We start from the raw sequence: 23,657 nt of genomic DNA, 5'->3' as shown, positions 1-23,657 counted from the left end.
ATCCTGCGTACCAGGTGGAGCTGGTAGACAGCCGCCCTAGACACAGAATTGACCTGCGCCTCCATGGACAGCTGTGAGTCTGTCCTCCAAAAACAGAGGTCTTTTACTTTGGCAACATAACAAAAAGGTTGACCCTGTTTCTCAAGACCACTTTCTGCCCAATATTTCTTTTTTGACATTTATTTCTGATTTGTTTATGACGCCAAAATTGGAGTGTCAGGCTGATGGGAACTGAGTCACAGAGGTTTAGTGGCCACTGGCATTACCAAGGCTGAATGCGGAATGTTGCTGACTCCTTAAGACATGAAGTGTGGTCATAGAATCAAACCACAGTAAAGTTGAAGGGGACTCGGGGACTGATCTAGTCCAATGCAGGAGTCTCAACTAAAGCGTCCATGACAGAATCAGGATAAGCTCCAACTCCTGGTAAGGGAAGAGACAGTTTAAGGGGCTCAGACTTAATGCTGTCAAGAGGAATCTTCATGGCCATTGATGGAAATGTAATATTTAGAGTTATAGTTACAGGTAGGTAGCTGTGTTGGTCTGCCGTAGTTGAAACAAAATAGAAAAATTCCTTCCCGTAGCACCTTAGATACCAACTAATTTTGTTATTGGTATGAGCTTTCGTGTGCATATCTGAAGAAGTGTGCTTTTGAATTGTGGTGCTGGAGGAGACTCTTGAGAGTCCCATGGACTGCAAGAAGATCAAACCTATCCATTATTCAGGAAATCAGCCCTGAGTGCTCACTGGAAGGACAGATCGTGAAGCTGAGGCTCCAATACTTTGGCCACTTCATGAGAAGAGAAGAATCCTTGGAAAAGACCTTGATGTTGGGAAAGATGCAGGGCACTAGGAGAAGGGGACGACAGAGGACGAGATGGTTGGACAGTGTTCTCGAAGCTACGAACATGAGTTTGACCAAACTGCGGGAGGCAGTGCAAGACAGGAGTGCCTGGCGTGCTCTGGTCCATGGGGTCACGAAGAGTCGGACACGACTAAATGACTAAACAACAACAAGGTGCTACTGGAAGAAATTTTTTAAAATTTTATTTAGAGTTATATTAATTTTTTCCTTAAAGGAAAGGCTTTGGAACTATCAAAGAAACTGCAGCTCTTTCTATATTTGGGTGCCTGTTCGACAGTGGAATTTGCTGCCAAGGAGTGTGGTGGAGTCTCCTTCTTTGGAGGTCTTTAAGCAGAGGCTTGACAGGCATATGTCAAGAATGCTTTGATGGTGTTTCCTGCTTGGCAGGGGGTTGGACTGGATGGCCCTTGTGGTCTCTTCCAACTCTATGATTCTATCAGCAGCGTACTAGCAAGCCGCTCGGTCACCGGGGGCGGCATGCCGCTCCGGAACGCTCCTTGCTTCTTCCTGAAAAGCATGCTCCGAAACGGGTTGCCACGGAGTGCACTTTGCTGGAAGAAGCAAAGCAAGCTCCGGAGTGGGATGCCACTGGCGGTGTAGGATCCCGGTGCCGCAGGTCCAGCAACCCGCTTCAGAGATTACTTTACTTCTTCCTGCAGAGGGCGCTCTGAAGCGGGTTGCCGGCCTTGCGGGGCCGGGATCCTGGCACCGGCGCCAACAACCCGCTTTGGAGTGCGCTTTGCAGGAAGAAGCAAAGCTAGCTCAAGAGTGGGGTGCCATCGGCGGTGCCAGGATCCTGGCCCCGTAACGCCAGCAACCCTCTTCGGAGCTTGCTTTGCTTCTTCCTGCAAAGCGCACTCCGAAGCGGGTTGCCGCCACCAGCGCTAGGACCCCAGCGCCGCAGCGCTGGCAAACCTCTTCGTACGGTGCATCTGCAGAGTCGCTCCACTGCACATGCGCCGTACAGAGCGGGTTGTCAGCGGCGGCGCTCAAGTGCTGTGATCCTCTGCGATCCTGATGCTCAAATGCCGGTGGCTGCAAACCGCGAGCAAGCCACGGAGCGGGTTGTTGTTGGCGGCGGCAGGATCCTCAACGATCCTTGGCACTCTGCAGCTCACCTGCTCGGCGCGCACTTTGCTTGTTCCTGGATGAGGGGGCGAGCCAGGGAGGGGCATCAGCGGCCCATCCCTCACCCAGGAACAAGCAAAGCGCGCACCGAGCAGGTGAGCTGCAGAGTGCCAAGGATCGCTGAGGATCCTGCCGCCGCCGCCAACAACCTCTGCAATGGTGCCTCTGGGGCCTCTGCAATGGTGTTTGCGCCGCGGAAGCAGCGGCCGTTGGAGGTAGAGGTGGGGAGGCAGTGCTGCCCCCCCCCCGAGTGGAGTTTGGGGCGGCCCGCCCCCATCGCCCCCGCTTGCTATGCCCCTGGATTCTATGCTTCTATGATCTCTGGCCCCTTGTTGTTGTTTAGTCGTTTAGTCGTGTCCGACTCTTCGTGACCCCATGGACCAGAGCACGCCAGGCACTCCTGTCTTCCACTGCCTCCCGCAGTTTGGTCAAACTCATGTTGGTAGCTTCGAGAACACTGTCCAACCATCTTGTCCTCTGACGTCCCCTTCTCCTAGTGCCCTCAATCTTTCCCAACATCAGGGTCTTTTCCAAGGATTCTTCTCTTCTCATGAGGTGGCCAAAGTATTGGAGCCTCAGCTTCAGGATCTGTCCTTCCAGTGAGCACTCAGGGCTGATTTCCTTAAGAATGGATAGGTTTGATCTTCTAGCAGTCCATGGGACTCTCAAGAGTCTCCTCCAGCACCATAATTCAAAAGCATCAATTCTTCGGCGATCAGCCTTCTTTATGGTCCAGCTCTCACTTCCATACATCACTACTGGGAAAACCATAGCTTTAACTATACGGACCTTTGTCGGCAAGGTGATGTCTCTGCTTTTTATGATGCTGTCTAGGTTTGTCATTGCTTTTCTCCCAAGAAGCAGGCGTCTTTTAATTTCGTGGCTGCTGTCACCATCTGCAGTGATCAAGGAGCCCAAGAAGGTAAAATCTCTCACTGCCTCCATTTCTTCCCCTTCTCTGGCCCCTAGGTCACTTTATTAACAAAGGAATTTCAACACAACATTCGTGAGAACCAATCACATTCTCTCTGGACATTTCAAAAAAAAAATCTCCACATGGGACACAGTAGCAGGAAACTTTTAAACTACAAAGACTACTTTGAGGCATGCATACATAATAATAAAAACAGATAGACAGGAATCAAGAAATAAAAAAATTCCTTCAGTAGCACCTCAAAGACCAACCAAGTTTTTATTTTGGTATGAGCTTTCGTGTGCATGCACACTTCTTCAGATACCAAGTGCATGCACACGAAAGCTCATACCAAAATAAAAACTTGGTTGGTCTTTGAGGTGCTACTGAAGGAATTTTTTTATTTTACTTCGATCCAGACCAACACGGCTACCTACCTGTAACCAGGAATCAAGAAGGAATGCACTTAGGAATTCTCGGAGGCAATAAAGAGATAGCACCTCCATGCTAACTAGAGCTTACATAGCTACATCAAAGCTATCTTGTATCTTTAGGGTAGGAAGGATGCCTTGAAAGGATGCCTGGCAAGTGGTCTGTGGTACGTGACTGCTTTGTGCTGCTTGAACGTGATTGTCATGTTTTGAGAAAATGGCATAGATGCAGAGGCTTCTGGGATTTGATCAGAAATCATGTCTCGTGAATCCAGGCCCAGTCGACCCGATGCTTTCTCCAGGGACACAATGGCCTGCTTTCATATTCATAAGTTCTCATAGTGAACCCCATGACCCCCACACAGACAGGCCGACCTCTCCCAGCGGACAAACAGAAATCCAGAGTTTGGAGCAATGGATAACCTGGTTCAATCTGGACCAAATGCAGTCCTTTGGATCCCTGGGAGTCCCTTTCACTGAGACACTTTTGTGGAAGGGGCATCTTGAGGCTGCAAAACTTAAAGCTCAGAAAGCTTGTGGGGCACTAATGAAATTCTGCCTTACGGTGGGTGGACAGTTATTTGAACCCGTGATGAAAATTGTTCGTAGTAAAGTGGTCCCCCTGGTGTTCCATGGTGAGAGGGATGGGGTAGGTATTGCTCCAAATACCAGCAAGGCCTTAGAAACAGGGCAGAACACCAGCCGCTCTCCTCTATGCCAAAGTTGGTGTAACAGCAAGACAAAGAACTGGAAGAGACCCAACACTGGGAGGCTGGTATCCAGCACAACTTGACCCAAGTTCACCTGCAAGAGCTCCAGGTGCCCCTTAACATACCGATAGACCAGGGGCATTGGAAGGGACTGTCTTTAGAGGACGGAAGCAGAAAGGGACCCAATGAGGATTCCTTCTTCTAAGGTTTCCACCAAGCTTTCCGCTTATTAAAAGGATGCGCTTTTGAGCTAGATAGTTGAAAGATCTTCCATCTGCCTCATGAAGAGTCGCCTTCACAGAGCTATGCTTCCAATCTATGCCCTCGGCGGTCCTAGATGGGCAATCCAGCAAAATACCTTATGAAGAGGGACTCTGTGTGGCCAACGGGGTGTAGACAGCGGCATAGATAGCAGCTCAGGTACCCAAACCTCCCTCTTTTGAGAAACCAACTGTTAAATGCATGCTTCCATGAAATACCATTATTCTATGAACGAACTCCGCATTTTCTGTGAATGGGCAACAACTGACCAATCAGGATTGTTAAGATTTGGGCAGGCAGCCAATCACAAAACAGCGACCTCTGGTGTCTGGAGTGCGCAATGGGGAGGGAATCCCTGCAATGCTTAGGCAGGGAAGGCAGCTCAGCCTTTGGCAGGTTGATTGAGCGCCTCCTGCTGGGCAGACAATGGAAGGAGCTTCATAAAATGTCTCCATTCTGGTTTCGGTTGCCTAGAAGTGGTACAATGTATCTTTTGAACCTGGCTGAAGGGGGAAATGTACAAAATATTCAGAAATTCATATAAAACCAATGTCTCAATCAATTGGTTCCATTCCAATGGCATTTTCCTCCCACTGGGAAGATGGATCTTTGGCACAGCCCTTCTCCATAATCCTACCTGCGTATGGTCATGTATACCTCACCCCTTCCCAGGAGGAAGCAGAGTAAGGAATAGGAGGTGTTGCAGGGCAACAATGAACCAGGCAGAAATCCATTGGTGGAAGGAATTGGAACCAGGTTCCCTCAAAGCGCAAACTCAGGAAAGTCCGAAGGCAGAGAGAAGTGTAAATGGTTTTATTCTTCTTTGGGAAGCGGGTACTTAGGTGGTGATTGACAGGAGATAGGGGTGATTGACGGGTGGTTGAGGGACTCATGTTACCCCATGACCACCACTCCCTTTTTATGGCATATTTGTCATGTATCGATGATGCTGTTGGAAAATGTATTATGGGAAAGCGGTCTTAAAAGTTCATGCAACCCCATTCCTACTCTTTGTGTGTTTGAACCTTGTTGCAACAAATATAGTTCAGGTCAACTGACCGCTGTTTTGCATCTTTAACTTGGCTAGAGACTCCTTTTGCTGACGCCCAGAGGGACCCGCGGGGAGTGGGACCATAAGGAGCTGGGCAGTGGAGTAAATCCGCACCCCAGGGTATTTTCCTTCTCAACTCTTTTCCACCTGAGCCTCACCCCCTTATGTAAAACCTAGACACCCTGCAATGTGACAGGATTGTGACTCCTGCCCTCAGCAAACAAAATAGTTCCCCCTAGATGCTGAGGTGCCCCAGGGCCGAGCAGGATCCCCCGATCCTTGAAATGAAAAAGGGAGAGGCTCAGGAAAGCTTCAGGGAGCTCAACAACTTTGGTCAATCCAATGGGTAGATCATTGCCAGTTTTTTTTAATGGAGGGAGTAGTTCACAGTCTCTTGGAAGTTGGACATGCCTGCTCTAGGAGACCAGGGGAGAGGGGAGCTGGTCGCAGCAGGGGGGGGGGGAGTCTCTCTGGATGCTTCAGCAGCCGGCCTCCTCTCCAGGCCTCCTCTCCTGGCCCCCCTCCTCTCCTACCTCTGAGTGTGACCTTCCCTCTGCCCCAGCCTCTTCCTGCTCATCAAACCCCGTTTTCTCCTCAGCTTCCACCCCCCCAGTCTGCTCCCTTTCCCCCCTCTTTCTGCTCCCACCACCAATCCCTGGGCTCTGAGCCTTCTTCCCTTGTGGGTCCCCCAGCTGGTGCCCCCCACCCCTGAACCCAGCCACCACCAGCAGCCACAGCAGTAACATCAGTATGATAGTAATACGCACTGTGGTCCTCTGGTAGGAAAACTCCCGAGTAGCACGATAGAACAAAAAAATTCTGGGACTGGAAAAATACTATCTTCCTCAAACCCCAGAATAAGCAGCAGCTCTGGGGTGGCCCCATGGGGTTCATGAGTGAAGATGGGCCCACCAGGAGACTTCCCTGGTACCTGCAGCCCCCCTCCCCCCTCTTGAAATTAGGCTTGGGGGGGAATCTCCCATTAAATTACAGTATTTTAAGTTTTCTTCAGAATGTGCAGGGAGTGGGGATGAAGTTCTGGTGAGCCAGTGTGGTGTAGTGGCTAAGAGCGGTAGACTCGTAATCTGGGGAACCGGGTTCGCATCTCCGCTCCTCCACACGCAGCTGCTGGGTGACCTTGGGCTAGTCACACTTCTCTGAAGTCTCTCAGCCTCACTCACCTCACAGAGTGTTTGTTGTGGGGGAGGAAGGGAAAGGAGATTGTTAGCCGCTTTCGGGTAGCGATAAAGCGGGATATGAAATCCAAACTCCTCCTCCTGGTGAAGAAGCAGGGTTTGGAGATCCTGTAGTGGTGGGGGTGTCGCAGAGTCCTTTTCAGCAATCTAGCAGAGATGCACAAAGTCTCCGTTTCTTCAGTGCAGTATCTTCATTGTGAGCTATGTACAAATATCTACAGGCTATGATACACAAGCAGTTCATACAAAGAAGCAGAGCACCAGGCTGCACCTTAAGGCATGTCGGAAGACTTCTCTCTCTAAACCCGTCACTCTATCTCTCTGACCACACCCACTCTCCTCTACTCGGCCGGATTGGTTTCCCTTTCAAACCAATGACAGCCAATCACCTGACAGCACATTACTGCTGAGTCGCTCTGATCCAGCACTTCTAGAGAAAGTATTGCAGGCTGGTTGCAGCAGCCGCTTGCAGCAGCTACTTTCACTTTACTAGCGAACTCAAGCTGCAGACTTACTATCTCACACAGCATTCTGTGGATCCCGACAGGGGGCGACGGTGTTTGGTGTGAAAAGAGTCTTGCATGCTTGAGTAGAGCAACTCCAGGGCATGAGACAAGTAGCAGCAGGGTAGGGGCCGCGTGTAGAGCAAGTCCCACGCTGAGGTCAAAAACAAACACAGAGGCAGCAGGAATTCTTCAGTAAGAGTTTACTGAGGTTTCAAAGCAAACCGTTCTCACTGGGTCCCCAAGTGAGGCACAAAGCTTAGCTCCTGAGAGCAAATCCAGTTTCAGCAGTAAAAAAAAAAAGCACCCCACAGGATATCTAAGTCAGGCACACCCACCGGCAGAAGGGAGCAAGGGAGGAGAGAGGCTGGGACGACACAGGGCAATGGAGGTGTGTGTTTCGCTTCCTGTCGTCTGGGCGGGAGCTCAGCAACTTGGCATCTTCAGGGGCTTCACGAAGCAAAGCTTTCTGCCAGCTGCTTCCAGGCAAATGCACATCCCAGAAACACACACTGTGATTCGCGGCGTATTGCCATATCAATTGTTTTTCAAAGGTTATTGCGATGTGGCCTAGAAACTGGTATTGGACAATATATCTCCCAGCCCTAATCCTCACCACCAGCAATCCAGATTCACCCTCACTATCAAATGGTACTTTACATCTTCGATTTTACTCCCTATTGTGAGTCATTTCCTTCATTATTTCATTACTACACAATTTTACATATAAACACCAGAACTCCACATACATGTCACACTTTTAAGATTGATTTCCTGCTGAGTTCATTGCTGTGAAGAAAAGAGTGGATTCAGAAGAACACGTTCCGCACTCCATACATCTAAATGGGTTCTTCCCTCAGAGCCCCTCGATGTTCCATTATAAGTAAAGCACTTTCTGCAATCTTTCCATTTAAGCTGCTTATCCTCTTTGAGTTTGTTGTTGGTTTGTACGGTTTCAACTCTAACAGTTCTTCCTGTCCATGAGTCTGTTGATGTGGGACTTCCACTAGGACTGAATCTCTATCTACTGTACTATCCTGTTGGGGTTCTAGACAGGACAGAGTTAAACACTCCTGCGGGCTTTCTTATTCTCTGGGTGACTGCCCATATTATCCGGGCATTTTCTCCTTTGTTTTCCAGTTCTGTCTCAGTCTGTCAGAGTATGTAGGAGTCTGAGTCTGAGAGAGTTAGTTTTCGTTTCTGTAAGAGAGATAGGAGCTGCAGACATGTTACTTTATGCTTCTAAATAAAGACTTATTAGAATAGAAGCATTGGTGTCAGTTGTTATTTGAGACACCACAATGGAGACACAGACAATTGCCATCGTCCTTGCTGTGCTGGAATTCTGCTACGTTTGAAGAGAATTGAAGTTTGGCTGTGCGCATTTGGAAGAGTGCTGGGCAGCCATAAACATCGGACAAGGTTGTAAATCGAGCTGATTATCCTGCCGGCAGTAAACTCCGTGGGCCAAAAGGTTTTTTATGACCCACAACCTTAAAATACCACAACATTTATATGTTTGTCTTTTGAATGAGTTTGTTGACGTAAATCAAGGGTTCCACTCTGACTGAAGCTCCTTCCACACACCATACATTTAAATGGTTTCTCTCCTGTATGTCTGCTGACATTTTCTAAGACTTCAGCACTGACTGAAGCATTTTCTGTACACCTGTGTGAGTCCGTTGATGTGTTCTAAGCGTTGATGTGTAACTGAATTTCTTTCCGCACTCCATACATTTGAATGGTTTCTCCCTTGTGTGAATCAGTTGATGTGTTCTAAGGGTAGATGTGTAACTGAAGCTCTTTCCGCACTCCATGCATTTAAATGGTTTTCCCTCGCCTGTGTGTGTCCGTTGATGTGATCTAAGGGTTGGATTGCTACTGAAGCTCTTTCCACACTCCATACATTTAAATGGTTTCTCTCCTGTATGAGTCCGTTGATGTATTCTAAGGTTTCCAATCTGAATGAAGCTCTTTCCACACTCCATACATTTAAATGGTTTCTCACCTGTATGAGTTTGATGGTGTAAAGTTAGGTGCGCATTTTGACTGAAGCTCTTTCCACACTCCATGCATTTAAATGGTTTCTCCCCTGTGTGAGTCAGTTGATGTGTTCTAAGGTTTGTATTGAAACTGAAGCTCTTTCCACACTCCATACATTTAAATGGTTTCTCTCCTGTATGAGTCTGTTGATGTTTTCTAAGGCTTCCACCATCACTAGAGCTTATTCCGCACACCATGCATTTAAATGGTTTCTCCCCTGTATGCGTCCGTTGATGTACTTTAAGTTTTCCATTATCACTAAAGCTCTTTCCACACTCCATACATTTAAATGGTTTCTCCCCTGTATGCGTCCGTTGATGTATTTTAAGGGTTCCAATCCGACTGAAGCTCCTTCCACACTCCATACATTTAAATGGTTTCTCTCCTGTGTGAGTCCGTTGGTGTGTTCTAAGGCCTGCACTGAAACGGAAGCACTTCCCACACTCCATACATTTAAATGGTTTCTCTCCTGTGTGAGTCCGTCGATGTGATGTAAGGCTTGCACTGAAACGGAAGCACTTCCCACACTCCATACATTTAAATGGTTTCTCCCCTGTGTGAGTTCGCTGATGTAAACTAAGACTTGAACCCTGACTGAAGCTCTTTCCACACTCCATACATTTAAATGGTTTCTCCCCTGAATGTGTCTGTTGATGTTTGTTGAGGTTTCCAATCTGACTGAAGCTCTTCCCACACTCCCTACATGTAAATAGTTTCTCCCCTGTGTGAATCCGTTGATGTGTTCTGAGTGTATCACTTCGATGGAAGCTCTTTCCACACTCCATACATTTAAAAGGTTTGTCCCCTTTGTGAGTCTTTTCGTGTGATTTAAGGTGTGCCCTCTGACTGAAGTTCTTCCCACACTCCATACATTCATATGGTTTTTCACCCGTGTGAGTCCGTTCGTGTAATTTCAGGTATCCACTCTGCTTGAAGCTCTTTCCACACTCCTTGCATTCATATGGTTTTTCACCCATGTGAGTCCGTTCATGTGATTTAAGGCTTCCACTCTGATTGAAACTCTTTCCACATTCCATACATTCGTATGGTTTTTCACCTGTGTGAGTCCGTTCGTGTAATTTAAGGTTTCCATTCTGACTGAAGCTCTTTCCACACTCCATGCATTTGAATGGTTTCTCCCCTGTGTGAGTCCGTTGATGTTTTCTGAGGCTTCCACTATCACTAAAGCTCTTCCCACACTCCCTGCATTTCAATTTTTTCTTGCCCATGTGAGTCCGCCCATGTGTTCTAAGTTTTCCACTATCAGTGAAACTTTTCCCACTCTCCATACCTTTAAATAGTTTCTCCCCTGTTTGGGTTTGTTGATGTGAACTATGTGTTCTCATTCAGTGAAGCATATTCCACATTTCACACATTTTAGTGACTATTCCTAGTGAAACGAAAGGTGTCCTGTCTCCCGGAATTCTGACTGTCTTCTCCATCACCTTCTTCAGAGTGGGCTGAGAGGAAGTCCTGTTTGGGTTTCAAGGAAGAGAACAAAGGGAAAGAGAACACATCAAACTCCATTAGTACCTCTCTTATTTCAACATCTCCTACATTCTACCATGTCCTACTCATGTTCCCAATTTTTAGGAAATGAAAATGCAATGATGTCAAATGATAGTACAGTGGTACATCAGGTTAAGTACTTAATTGGTTCCGGAAGACCGTTCTTAACTTGAAGCGTACTTAACCTGAAGCGAACTTTTCCATTGAAACTGTTACAGGTAAGTAGCCGTGTTGGTCTGACGGTGTCAAAACAAAATAAAAATAAAAAATTCCTTCCAGTCGCACCTTAGAGATCAACTATGTTTGTCATTGGTATGAGCTTTCGTGTGCAACTTCTTCAGGGGCCAAGATCCAAGATGTAACAGAACAGCTGCAAGGAATAATAAAACCCACTGACAATTACCCCTTCCTTTTGGTCCATGTGGGAACCAATGACACTGCAAGCCATAGCCTTCAGAAGATCAAAAGTGATTATGAGGCTCTGGGCAGGAAGTTGAAGCAATTAAATGCACAAATTGTCATCTCATCTGTCCTCCCAGTTGAACGACATGGCCCAGGGAGAGAGGGGAAAATAGGGGAAGTGAACAACTGGCTTCGCAAATGGTGCAAGAAGGAACGGTCTGGATTCTTAGATCACGGTCTGCAGTTTCTTGAAGATGGACTTCTGGCAAGTGATGGGCTGCACCTCACAAGGGTTGGGAGGAATGTTTTTGCCATGAAACTCAAAAAACTAATCAGGAGGGCTTTAAACTGGCTTATGTGGGAGAGGGAGACAGTGGTCCTGAAGGTAGGAGTCTATCAAATGCTGAAGATGATCACCCAAATGTCAAGTCCAAATGGAGCAAACAGCATGCAGACTTAGTGGTGGGAGGAAAAAATCCTTAAATAAGAGACATGGGGGAATGATCAATGGTCTTCAATGTCTGTATACTAATGCACAGAGCATGGGAAATAAACAAGATGAACTTGAGCTCTTGGTACAGCAAACTAAATACGACATAAAAGGCATCACTGAAACCTGGTGGGATGAGTCTCATGACTGGAATGTAGTAAAAGAGGGATAGAAATCATCTTTTTTGGAGAAAATATTGGCAGGACTTGGGGGGGGGGGAGAATCAGACAACCTGAAGAACAACCTGAAAGGAAAGAAGACGAAATTGAGCAAGCCAGAATGGAGGGAGAAGAGGAAGAAGACGTAGATGAAGGATAAGAAGAAGAAGAGTCAGATGAAGAGGGTAAGTCTAAAGAACTTGGGGAAATATGAAAGATGTATGGGAGGGGTTTTTCCTCTTATTCTTGGTTTCGAATAGGAAGAAAAAAATGGAAAGTATCTCCCCCCAAAATGCCTTGAGTATAGAAAACCAGCTGTTTTTTATCCAAAATATAAAGCGTGTATTAAAGGTATCCTTTATCTTATTTTTAGTTAAGAAAAGACAATTTTTATAATTTTTTCTAATAAAGTGTGATGAAAAACACATGATGAAATTAAAATTATTATTGTGGAATGTGAATGGATTAAATGATAAAAAGAAAAGAAATAAGGTGGGACATATAATAAAAAAATCAAATTGGGATATTGAATGCTTGCAGGAAACACATGTAAAGAAAAAGCATGAAAGAGTATTGATCAATCCAAGTTTAGGAAAAGAATTCATTACGGCAGATAAAAAAAAGAAAAGAGGAGTGGTGATATATGTAAGGGGAAAATGGGAACCAAAAATGATTTGGGTAGTAATGATCGAAATAACAGTAGAAGGAGAAAATTGGATAATAGTGGGACTATACGCGCCAAATGGTAGTAAAGTAAGGTTCTTTAAGAAGTTGGAGAAAAAATTAATGGAATATCTGGAGAAACAAATAGTAATTATGGGTAATTTTAATGGGATAAATTGGACAAGTCGACCATCAAAGTAAAAAAAAGAGAAAATAAATTACCAAAAACATTTTTTGAAATGGCGGAAAATTTAGAGTTGATAGATTCATGGAGGTTTAAACACCCAATAGATAAAGAATTTACATATTATTCAGAACAACATAAATCTGCAAGCAGGATTGATGGAATATGGTTGGCTAAAAACCTAAGCATAAGAATTGGGAAAGCAGAAATCCAGCCCAGGACATTGACAGATCATAATTCGACAATTGTAATAACAGAAGAACAAGAAAAAGAGGTAAATAAAAGGTGGAAATTGAATGTATTTTTATTTAAAAAATGAAAAAGTATTACAGGGAGCCAGAAAATTAATGAAAGAATATTTTGAACTAAATTGTAATGGGGAGGTGAACTTGGAAACGGTGTGGGAAGCGGGTAAAGCGGTTGTAAGGGGTTATTTTATTAAACAAAACAAAATTGATAAGATGAAGAAAGAAGAGAAAAAATTAAAATTAATGGAAGAAATAAAAAAGAAGGAAAAAATATTATATAAAACTGGAAAAAAAGATTAATTGAGAGATAAAAATTTTAAGATTGGAATACGAAAATATGATAGAGGAAGAGATAAATAGGAAATTGGAATTTTGGAAGTATAGAAATTATGATTGGGCCAATAAGCCAGGGAAACTCCTGGTGTGGCAATTGAAAAAAAAAAAAAGAACTGTGTCGAGTTCTGGGCACCACAGTTCAAGAAGGATACTGACAAGCTGGAATGTGTCCAGAGGAGGGCAACCAAAATGGTCAAAGGCCTGGAAACGATGCCTTATGAGGAACGGCTTAGGGAGCTGGGTATGTTTAGCCTGGAGAAGAGAAGGTTAAGGGGTGATATGATAGCCATGTTCAAATATATAAAAGGACTAGTGTCATTCAGCCCGTTAGGTAAACGGGCGCTAGAAAAGTGCGGGCACTCTGCACACGCTCAGAGGCGTTGCTGCCCGACAACCGACAATGAGTTTCGGAGCGAGCCCCGCTCCTGCCGCTGGGAAAAGGGGGTAGGGAGGCGAGACAAAGGGAAGGGGGCTGAGGGGAAGCCGTGAGCCCTGCTCATCGTGGAGGCATTTCCCCAGCCGGCCTCTGAAGGGGGCGGAATGAGGCCTGAGGAAGGTTTCCGAGCTGCGAGGGGTGGCCGGAGCTGCCAGGAGGTGGGAGGAGGGGGTCCCGCCATTGTCCCGCCCAGAGGGGGTCGCGCTCCTGCTGCTGCTAGAACATAATGTGGTGGAACAATGCAACTTGAGAAGCATTGAAAAGAAGCCTACTCAGGTCAGTGCAATAGTGTCTGCAATGCTGCAGCATAAATAGCATCTTTACTTTCTCAAAGCAGCTCTGCTGGCCTCCCCCACCACCACCTACTTGCACATTGGGAAATATTTTCTGTGTCTAAAATACATGTAAATTCATTTACTCTGCAATCTCCTGATCTGTATTGGTTTCTGAAGCAAGGGACTGTTGGTTAACTGACACTCATAACAGATCTGGTTGAAACTCAAGCCTGTTCTGAAACTTTTATTGTCCCCATTTACTGTGAGTGGAGGGATGGAAGAGAAGCAGTGTACTGATGATATGTTGTGTCCATTTACTAAAATCAAGGTATTGCCCCAAGTTTGAAATCTGCAGAACACATTTTTAAAAAGACATTCCCAGTATCTCCCTGAAGGACACGACAGGGACATGTTGTTCCAGAAAGCAGAGAGATAGTTTGACCATATATAAATGCTGTTAATGGCACTTTACATTTTGTGAATTCTGTCCTCCCATAAGTCTCCCAGGCACAGTGGTAGGCTTGTGGCAGATCTGGCTTACCCAGTGGAAGATCAACAAATTTGTCCCTTCCCTCAGTCCCCGCCTTCTCTCTCTCATTCTCCAGGGGAGGCTGGGCTGCGGGAGTTGCAGGAGCCAGGAGCGTGTAGAAAGCAGAAAAGCCTTTCCATGTCCACCCTCAAGAAGATTAAAGAACTGGTGGACACCTAGAGTGCTCCTCAGTACTTTTTTAAAAATGTTTGTCCTACAGAATTTCAGAGGCGACTCTGCCTCAATGTTAGTTATTGAAAAAGTGGTATACTGTTTTTAAATGTTTGTTTAACCATTGCGTGTCCCCAACCTGTAAGGATCCTGGATTTTTTTGGGGGGGGGTGCTTCACTTCCTGGAGCGCTCCTCTTTCCCCCTCTCCTATTGTGGAGGAAAAAAGAAAAGTAAACACCCTCGGGGAGGGAGGGAGAGGGAGAGGAAAGGAAAATGAAGGCATCCCGTTCTATATCTTTGTTTTACAGCAATAAATGGTCGGACATGAAAACACACACACACAAAAATCCAAGCAGGCACAGCAGCGGATGATGTTAGAGCCGAGATCTGCCTCCTGCCTGGACTTTAATTTGTGGATTTCCCTTAGAGGCCACCTGTTTCATGCAGGATCGGGCTTCAGCGGAGGCTGGGGCTGCCTAAGCCCAGGGGAGCCGGGGTTTCAAAGGCATTTCCTCCTCCGAGCGGCGCTACGGTTTCCTTGCTTCTCAACTCCCCCCAATAACACATCTTCCTTTGCCCCCGCCACTCCGCTCCAAGTCCCAACGGCTGTCCGGCCGGGAACGGCAGTTGGCGGCCGCAGGGAAACGGGAGGCAGAGGTGGGGGGGGGGAGAGAGAGAGAGAGCGCGTGTGCATCCTGTCTCTCAGTCCAATCCCTGTGTGCCTGGGGGACATGCGCAGTGACCCAGGGACACACGGGACAGCTTGGACGCAGAGACAACTTGGACTTTATTATATAGGATATATAAAAGGATGCCATATAGAAGAGGGTGAAAGGTGACTGGGAGTTGCCGCCAAGACCACATTTCACTCGTCCTAAAGGATCTTCCCTGGCTCCCAGTGTTGGTTCCGACCTTTAAAGTGTCATTGGTCTTCCGCTGGTTCCCTCATTGTGAGAAGCGAAGTTCCAGGGAACCAGGCACATGGCCTCCCGTCCTATGGAACGCCCTTCCTTCAGAGGTCAAGGCAATGAACAGCTATCTGACATTTAGGAGACAGTTGAAGGCAGCCCTGTATCAGGAGGTTCTTCAAATTGTGATGTTTTCCTCTTTCTTATATGTTCTGTAAGCTGCCCAGAGTGGCTGGGGAAACCCAGCAAGATGGGCAGGGTATAAGTACGACAATTGTTATTAGTATCTTGTGACATTTTGTAGTTCATTTGGAATTCGTACTGCAATATCAGCTCATGAAATTTTATGGGTGGAGAAAATCACAGGGTTGCCATAAACTATAATCCCACCCACAAACTCTAATTCACATACACGCTTATGGTGTTTCCTGCTTGGCAGGGGGTTGGACAGGATAGCCCCTTGGGGTCTCTTCCAACTCTAGGATTCTATACAGTCTGTAAATTTGGGAAGGTCGCACAGCTCACCTGGTCTAATACTGGCAGTATTTGGCCTGCATGCCTCCAGCTACAGGCACTGTCTATCATGAAAATGGGTCCTTTGACTGGAAAGATTCATGCAATGGCTGTCATCGGATGCTGATGGATTGTATCTCAGCCTGTCAGTCACTCTGACACTTCCTACAAAAAATAAGAGGAATAGAAATGCTTTTGTGGTGCAACTTCCTTATCAATCCTGAGCGTCTTTCCACGGACTCTGCACCCCTATTTCTGTTGACAGGTGTACATCATCCTCAACCTGAATGAACCAGGCAGTGGAAAAGACACTTAAAGATGGAAGCCTGAGAGAGAGGAAAAGGTTTCTGGCTGTTTCCTGGGTGGGATAGCGGAAACAAAGAGTCGCTTCCAGGAAGGCCTCCCCTCCCCTCTTCCTCTCCGGATTTCCTCTCCTCTCCAGGGGGATCAATGGTTGGACTGGGCAGAACCACAGAGTCTGGATGGGGGGGGGTTATGGGGCGGAAAGAGGATGGAGCTTTCAGGAAGGAAGGGGTGGGGGGACTGGACTCCCCACTATCAAGGGATCCATCTCTGGTCTTCTTCAAGGGGTGGTCCATTCCTGGGCGGGAGGGAGAAGCCAAGGCGGCCCCTCCGGAGATTCCCCGCGGGCGCCACGATGGAGACGTCTCCCTAAAGCAGGGGCTCCCAAACTAAGGCCCGGGGGCCGGATGCGGCCCAATCACCTTCTAAATCTGGCCTGCCGAAAGTCCGGAAATCTGCATGTTTTTACATGAACGAATTGGTCTGTGACCGTTTAATAAAATTTGATTTGATTTGTTTTGTTTTTACACGAGTAGAATGTATCCTTTTATTTAAAACGTATCTCTGGGTTATTTGTGGGGCATAGGAATTCATTCAGATTTTTTTTCAAAATAGAGTCCGGCCCCCTGCTGGAAAAGTTTGCTGACCCCGGCCCTAAAGACTGGTCCGTCTATCTCTCTCTCCCCGCCCCCCCCCCCCAGGGATGCTCCCCCCTCCATCACCCACTTCCTCGACCTGCCCTCCAAGGCCCCTTCTGCCCGCCCCATCTCTCAATCCGGAGGGACCCCCAAGACGAGCAGGGGAGGGATTTTTTTGGGGGGGGTCCTTTATCCAGGCGTCTCTCGTGTCCGTTAACCCTTTCATGGCCCGACTCTCTCCGCGCGGAACTAGCGGAAACTGGGCAATGGGATCCTCGTGGGGACCCCCTGGGTGGGCGCCCCATGTCCCCCCCCCGCCAAGGAAAGCCCCCTTCGCAGCACCGTGCAGGGATCCAGGCCCCCCCCCCGGTGGAGCCCAGGGAAGGTGCTTTGGGGACCTGGAGGGGGGTCTCTGGGTCCCTTTCTCCCCTCCCCCCCCCGCGGCCCCTTTACCTCTTTGTCCTCGCTCCCGATTCGCTTTCCCACGGGGGGGGGTGTCCCGTGCCGCCCCTCCTCCCCTATCCGATAGCGCGCGCCCCTAGAGCTATGGCGCAGAGCAGCAATCCGGCGTAGAAGCATCACTTCCGGGAGAAGCAGGCAGGTTGGGGGGGAGGAAGAGGCGCATCGTATTGGGGGCGGAATTGGGGTCGTGGGGGCGGGGTGAGAGGGGGGTTGAGGGGGGCGGGGGAGAAGGTTTTCCCCTCCCCTCTTCCTTCTGGGAACAGGGAAGCCAGAAATCCAGCTGCAAAGTGGGGTCCCCTCTGATATAAGCAAAAACCTGCCCTTATTTACTTTCTTGGGCTCCTTGATCACTGCAGATGGTGGCAGCAGTCACGAAATTAAAAGACGCCTGCTTCTTGGGAGAAAAGCAATGACAAACCTAGACAGCATCTTAAAAAGCAGAGACATCACCTTGCCGACAAAGGTCCGTATAGTTCAAGCTATGGTTTTCCCAGTAGTGATGGATGGAAGTGAGAGCTGGACCATAAAGAAGGCTGATCGCCGAAGAATGGATGCTTTTGAATTATGGTGCTGGAGGAGACTCTTGAGAGTCCCATGGACTGCAAGATCAAACCTATCCATTCTGAAGGAAATCAGCCCTGAGTGCTCCCTGGAAGGACAGATCCCGAAGCTGAGGCTCCAATACTTTGGCCACCTCATGAGAAGAATATATAAATATGTTCAAATATATAAAAGGATGTCATATAGAGGAGGGAGAAAGATTGTTTTCTGCTGCTCCAGAGAAACAGACACGGAGCAATGGATTCAAACTACAAGAAATAAGATTCCACCTAAACATTAGGAAGAACTTCCTGACAGTAAGAGCTGTTCGGCAGTGGAATTTGCTACCAAGGAGTGTGGTGGAGTCTCCTTCTTTGGAGGTCTTTAAGCAGAGGCTTGGCAGGCATATTTCAAGAATGCTTTGATGGTGTTTCCTGCTTGGCAGGGGGTTGGACTGGATGGCCCTTGGGGTCTCTTCCAACTCTAGGATTCTATGATTCTAAGAGAAGACTCCCTGGAAAAGACCCTGATGTTGGGAAAGATTGAGGGCACTAGGAGAAGGGGGCGACAGAGGACGAGATGGTTGGACAGTGTTCTCGAAGCCACCAACGTGAGTCTGAGCAAACTGCGGGAGGCAGTGGAAGACAGGAGTGCCTGGCGTGCTCTGGTCCATGGGGTCACGAAGAGTCGGACACGACTAAACGACTAAACAACAACAACAATTCCCTTATGGGGTACACAAGAGCCCTTATTGGGTTCTCCATCGGTCGGAGAATATAACAGAGGCCAACCAGAGAAGTTTGTGTGATTCAGTGGGGTTTGGAAAATTCCTACAACAAGATGGATCATAGAATCATAGAATTGGAAGAGACCACAAGGGCCATCCAGTCCTACCCCCTGCCAAGCAGGAAACACCATCAAAGCATTCTTGACATATGCCTGTCAAGCATTAATTCTGGTCAGTTTGGGAGAAAATGGTTTTCAGGCCTGTCTTCCTGTACTGTTTGCTTGGTACATTTATGAACATTTAGTATATATGTGTGACCTCAATCCCACCCCTCCCCCACCCCACACCATGATATAAGATCCGTCCGTGTTTTAGGTTTTGGTGCTGCTAAAACGAGGAGTGGGGAGGCAGTTAAAAGAGTCCCCCCCCCCCAGCCTCTAGCCATGACCATTGAGAAAAGCAGCCGATACAATTGTAGCAAAAAGAGGATTCCATGAATTGCACTGTTTCCTCCAACTATCCATTATAGAAAACTGTAGAAACGTCAAATAATCTCCAAAATTCAACGGCTTGACGGATTTCCTTGGTTCCAAGGGCTGATGACCCCTCTAGGAGAGGGGAATCCAGGGCTTCCCCCCCCCCCGACTCCATAATCCCTTAGGGGGCAGGAGGCGATCAAGGGCAGCACATGCCCCAGACAGAAATCCATCGGGATCGAGGATTGAATCCTGATACTGTCCTTTCAAAGGAGAAGCGCAGGAAAGCCTTGCAGCTGGGGGGGGGGCGGGGAATGGGAAGAGGGGAGTTTAAAGGTGTTTTTAAAAGGTAGTTATAAAAGGTGGGGTTATTGACAAGGGTGTGTGACGGGCTCATGTTTCTAAATGCCAAAGACTCGTACTTTGTGACATATCTGTGATACATCAACATAGCTGTTGAAATATGTATTGTGGGAAATGGGGAGAGGTCTTAAAAAATCATGCAACCATATTCTCCGTGTTCCTACTGTTTGTGTGGGTTTCAACCTTGTTGCAACAAATAATGACCAGGTCAACTTTCCGCTGTTTTGCATCTTTAACTTGGCTGCAGACTCCTTCTTTTGCTGACCCCAGAAGGACCCACGGGGAGTGGGACCCTGACAAGCTGGGCAGCGGAGCAAATCCGCACCCCAGGATATTTTCCTTCTCAAGGCTTTTCCACCTCAGCCTCACCCCCTTACCTAAAAGCCAGACACAACACAATGGGACAGAATTGTGACTCCTGCCCTCAGCAAACAAAATTGCTCCACCCATCCACCCACTGGCGCAAAGCACCCCCGGGATGCTGAAGTGCCCCAATCCTAGAAATGAAAAGGGGAGAGGCTCAGGAAAGCTTCAGGGGGCAGGCTGGGAGGGGGCTGCACAGGCTCCAGAAGCTCTTTCTCCCTAATTCCTCCACGCCACAGAATCCTAGAATCATACAGTTGGAAGGGACCACGAGGGTCATCTAGTCCAACCCTCTGCAATGCAGGAATCTTTTTGCCCAACACGGGGCTCAAACCCACAACCCTGAGATTACGAGTCTCATGCTCTACGGACTGAGCTATACCACCCAACCACGTTCCTCGCCCTCCGCCACCTCCCTCCCCTCCGCTCCTAAGGCTCCTTTGCAAGTGTGGGGAAGCTCTAGTCACCCCGTCCCCCCTCAAAGTTCCTTTGAGTATAGGGGTCAGTGCCCCTATTCCTCCAGCCGAAGTGAATGTGGGGTTCCTCGCCCACTTCCATTCAGCTCCCCCATTCCCAAATGGTGATTCCGCTGGTGGCAGTAAATTGTTCAGGGTTGTTCAAACAAAGGGGGATTGCAAAGGACCTCCAAAAAGATCTCTCCAAACAGGGAATGGACAGTAAATACAGTTCATTGTCAAAGAGATTAAAGTGATGCATGTTACTTCTGGTCTGCCGCGCTGGCGAAGAGGTGCAGAGACCTCGAGCTCCGAGGTCTCTGGCATTGCAGAGGGGGGGAATCCGCAGGGGCACGCGGATCCCTGTAAAAACCCTGGGTAGAGTGTCCCGGGGACATAGCAGCCCGGCGGAGCTCCAAACGCGACTCCTCTGCTGCCCGGGAAGCTCAGCAGAGCCCCCGAGAGCCAGCGGAGTGGTAGTCGCGGGAGCCATTTTGGGCACCATTGTCACCTTCATGAAGCGAAGCTCCGAGCCTACAGCCTGCAAGTGGTGGATTCTTCCTGAAAAATTAAGACCTGGACTAAGTAAGTCAAAATTTATTGATTGGGATCAAGAATTTGGCGCTGGGAGGAGGCGTAAAAAAGGAAGTCAGCCCCCCCCCAATGAGTATTGAATGATGCAGTAAGTTATGGAAAATCCAGAAATACATCTTTAAAGAACTTTTTCCCGATGCAGAGTAAGGGTAAAAGCTAAAGTGTACTTAATCTCTGCGAAAGACTGAGATTTGACAAGGGAGAACCCCCCTGTGAACTTGGAACCGGGTCAAAGGAAGGATCGGCTAGTCGTCTTTGTGACATCACAATAGAAAAGAATGTGCTTGTCTGAGAGTGAGAGACTGAGAGCTGCAGACAGATAAAGAGGATTTCTTTTAAAAATAAATTCTAAGGCTGCTCAGTACTGACTTCGAGTTGGATGGTCAAAAGAACAAGAAAAGAATTAGAGGTGGGATCCAGACCAAACAGCATTTTATCTTTTTTACACTGGATAATAAAAAACAAGGACATCAACAATACCACTTCCTGTCTGCTACAAACATGGAGGAGGTGTGCAACAGTAGACTGGGAGAGAAGGTTCTGCACAGTGATAAGGAAGACACCCAGTGGGATTTGTTGATACTGAAAACAATTTTGGAATTGACAGAGGAGGTTCGTATTTCTAAACTGGACACATGGCTTATGGATGATAGGACTGAGGAATTAACAGCATTGAACAGTGAAACAGATGAATCACCTGAATTTAGAAAGCAAGAAAAGGGAGAAGAAGAATGACCAGAAGAATACGTATGCGGTGATGTGACTTTTGGGGAAATTTCAGAAAGGATAGAGGAGAAATATAACTTTGAAGGACAATTTGCTGAACCAACAGAGCTGATATTTGAGATAGAGGAAGAGGAAGAAGAAATCACTGTTCCACCGGTGGGAGAGGTGGAACAGGGAAGGGTGGGAATTCAAAAGCCCCCTAAAAAGGGGAAAACAAAAAGGTTACTTCCCCAGTGAGAGAGGGGGAGAAGCAAGTAGGTGGGGGGCAGAAAGAGAATGAGATTGGAAATAAAGTGTGGGAAATACAGAAGAGGGGGGAAGGGTTCGGCAAGATTTAGACTGGGACAGAACAGGAGTGGGGTGAGGGAGAATTGCATTAATTCATATTGATTTATTGAGGGCACTAGGAGAAGGGGATGTCAGAGGACAAGATGGTTGGACAGTGTTCTCGAAGCTACGAACATGAGTTTGACCAAACTGCGGGAGGCAGTGCAAGACAGGAGTGCCTGGCGTGCTATGGTCCATGGGGTCACGAAGAGTCGGACACGACTAAACGACTAAACAACAACAACAATATTGATTGATAAAAATGGTCTGAATTTGGAATGTATTAAGGAACTGGCTGAAATCTCTGGAGACACCGATTCCAAGGAAAGGGGGATAGACTTAGTTTTTTGGGTGGGAATAATAAGGGGGTAAAAGATTTTGATAGTTAAGTTTGAATATTTTTGGGTAAAGGGTAGTGAATATTAGGTAAAAAATAGCAATGTGAAGTGTGAAGGGTTATTAGTTAAAAAGAAGTTATAATTTGGAAGAAAGAATGTGAGTTTAGAATTGGAAACTGCAAGAGTTAGTGAATTATTTAGAACTCAAGAAGGGGGAATGAGGAAGTCCGAAATGTTCAGATTTGAAGTTACATAGTATGATTATTAATTATGGTTCTTTTTTTCTTTTGTTTTTCTATCTTATTGTCATTTATATGTGAAGAATTCTGGGGAACAAGATCTGATGATATTGCTCTATATTTTTTGTATTTTTCTATTGTCTTTTTTCTTTATGTAAAACCTAATTAAAAATACTTAAGAAAAAAAATTAAGTGATGCATGTTGGGACCAGAAAAATCTTCTTAATATCATGTACAGGCACAGAGGATGTGAACTGAATTGGTCTGTGTGCTCTAGGAGACCAGGGGAGAGGGGAGCTGGTCGCAGCAGGAGGGGGAGTCTCTCTGGATTCTTCAGCAGCCAGCCTCCTCTGGGCTTCCTGGCCCCCTCCTCTCCTCCATCTGAGTCTGAACTGCTCTCTGCCCCAGACTCCTCCTGCTCACCAAACCATTTCCTCTGCAGATTGCAACACCTCCCCCTCCTGGTCTGCTCCAGTTGGTGCCTCCCTCCCCCCCCCCACATTCAACCAGTCCATGAAACACAGCAGAAACAACCGTAACATCAGTATGAGAATGGTCAGGGGGACTCCTTCTAGGGAGCCGGCCCCAGTCATCCTAAGCAGCACCTCGCCCAGCGCAAGCAGCAGCAGTGGGTCAGGAGGAGCCAATGAGGGAGGGAGAGGCATGGAGCGAGAGAGGAGTCAGCTGTCGGAGCCATGGCAACGCCACGGTGGAAGGGCTCAGGGCTCAGGCATGCTACAGAGCCTATACGCTGCTCTGAGAAGCAAAGGGCTGAGAGGGCATCGCTCCTTCCGGTGCTGGAATTAAGGCGAGCACCCCGACGCAGGGCAAGGGGGCGGCGTTTTGGGGTGCCCTGGCTATTTTGCTGGTGGTGAAACAGAAGAGCGCCATTGCCGAGTTCTGAATCGGACTGAGCAGTCATGTTTGAAGTTACCTCCGCACTGTAAATATTATGCACAATAAACTCTTCAAGACAATATGGAGTGGAGTGCCTTTACTCTAGAGTAGCCGCAACAACCCTCTGAAAGCAATAATGTGGTCCACTGGTAGGAAGACTCCCTAGTACGGTCATGGCAAACCTATGACATGTGTAGCCATTTCAGTGACACACGGCGGGATATTCGACCTTACTTCTGGCCAGCGGGGGGAAACCTCCACCACCGCCACTTCGTTTCCCATGG

The 23,657-nt window shown here is 47.4% G+C and overlaps 1 protein-coding gene across 1 annotated transcript; it reads right to left on the bottom strand.

Annotated features, from left to right (window-relative positions):
• Positions 1-7,245: 7,245 nt before the first annotated feature.
• LOC118090880 (uncharacterized) lies at positions 7,246-17,492 on the bottom strand. The gene is made up of 3 exons (XM_035127209.3): positions 17,320-17,492; positions 15,938-16,090; positions 7,246-10,575 (listed from the first exon to the last, which is right to left on the bottom strand). The coding sequence occupies exon 3, from the start codon at positions 10,446-10,448 to the stop codon at positions 8,691-8,693; it is 1,758 nt and encodes a 585-aa protein (XP_034983100.1). The 5' UTR covers positions 10,449-10,575; positions 15,938-16,090; positions 17,320-17,492; the 3' UTR covers positions 7,246-8,690.
• Between the last annotated feature and the right edge of the window lie 6,165 nt (positions 17,493-23,657).

The sequence above is a fragment of the Zootoca vivipara genome, chromosome 9 (assembly GCF_965207765.1).
Source record: "Zootoca vivipara chromosome 9, rZooViv2.hap1.1, whole genome shotgun sequence".
Lineage (NCBI taxonomy): Eukaryota > Metazoa > Chordata > Lepidosauria > Squamata > Lacertidae > Zootoca > Zootoca vivipara.
The sequence above is the reverse complement of the archived record's forward strand: the minus strand, read 5'-3'. Positions and strand labels throughout refer to the sequence as shown.

Bases quoted from the DNA above. Each gene is read 5' to 3' on its own strand.
- LOC118090880 (XM_035127209.3), bottom strand. From the start codon at position 10,448: ATGAGAACACATAGTTCACATCAACAAACCCAAACAGGGGAGAAACTA.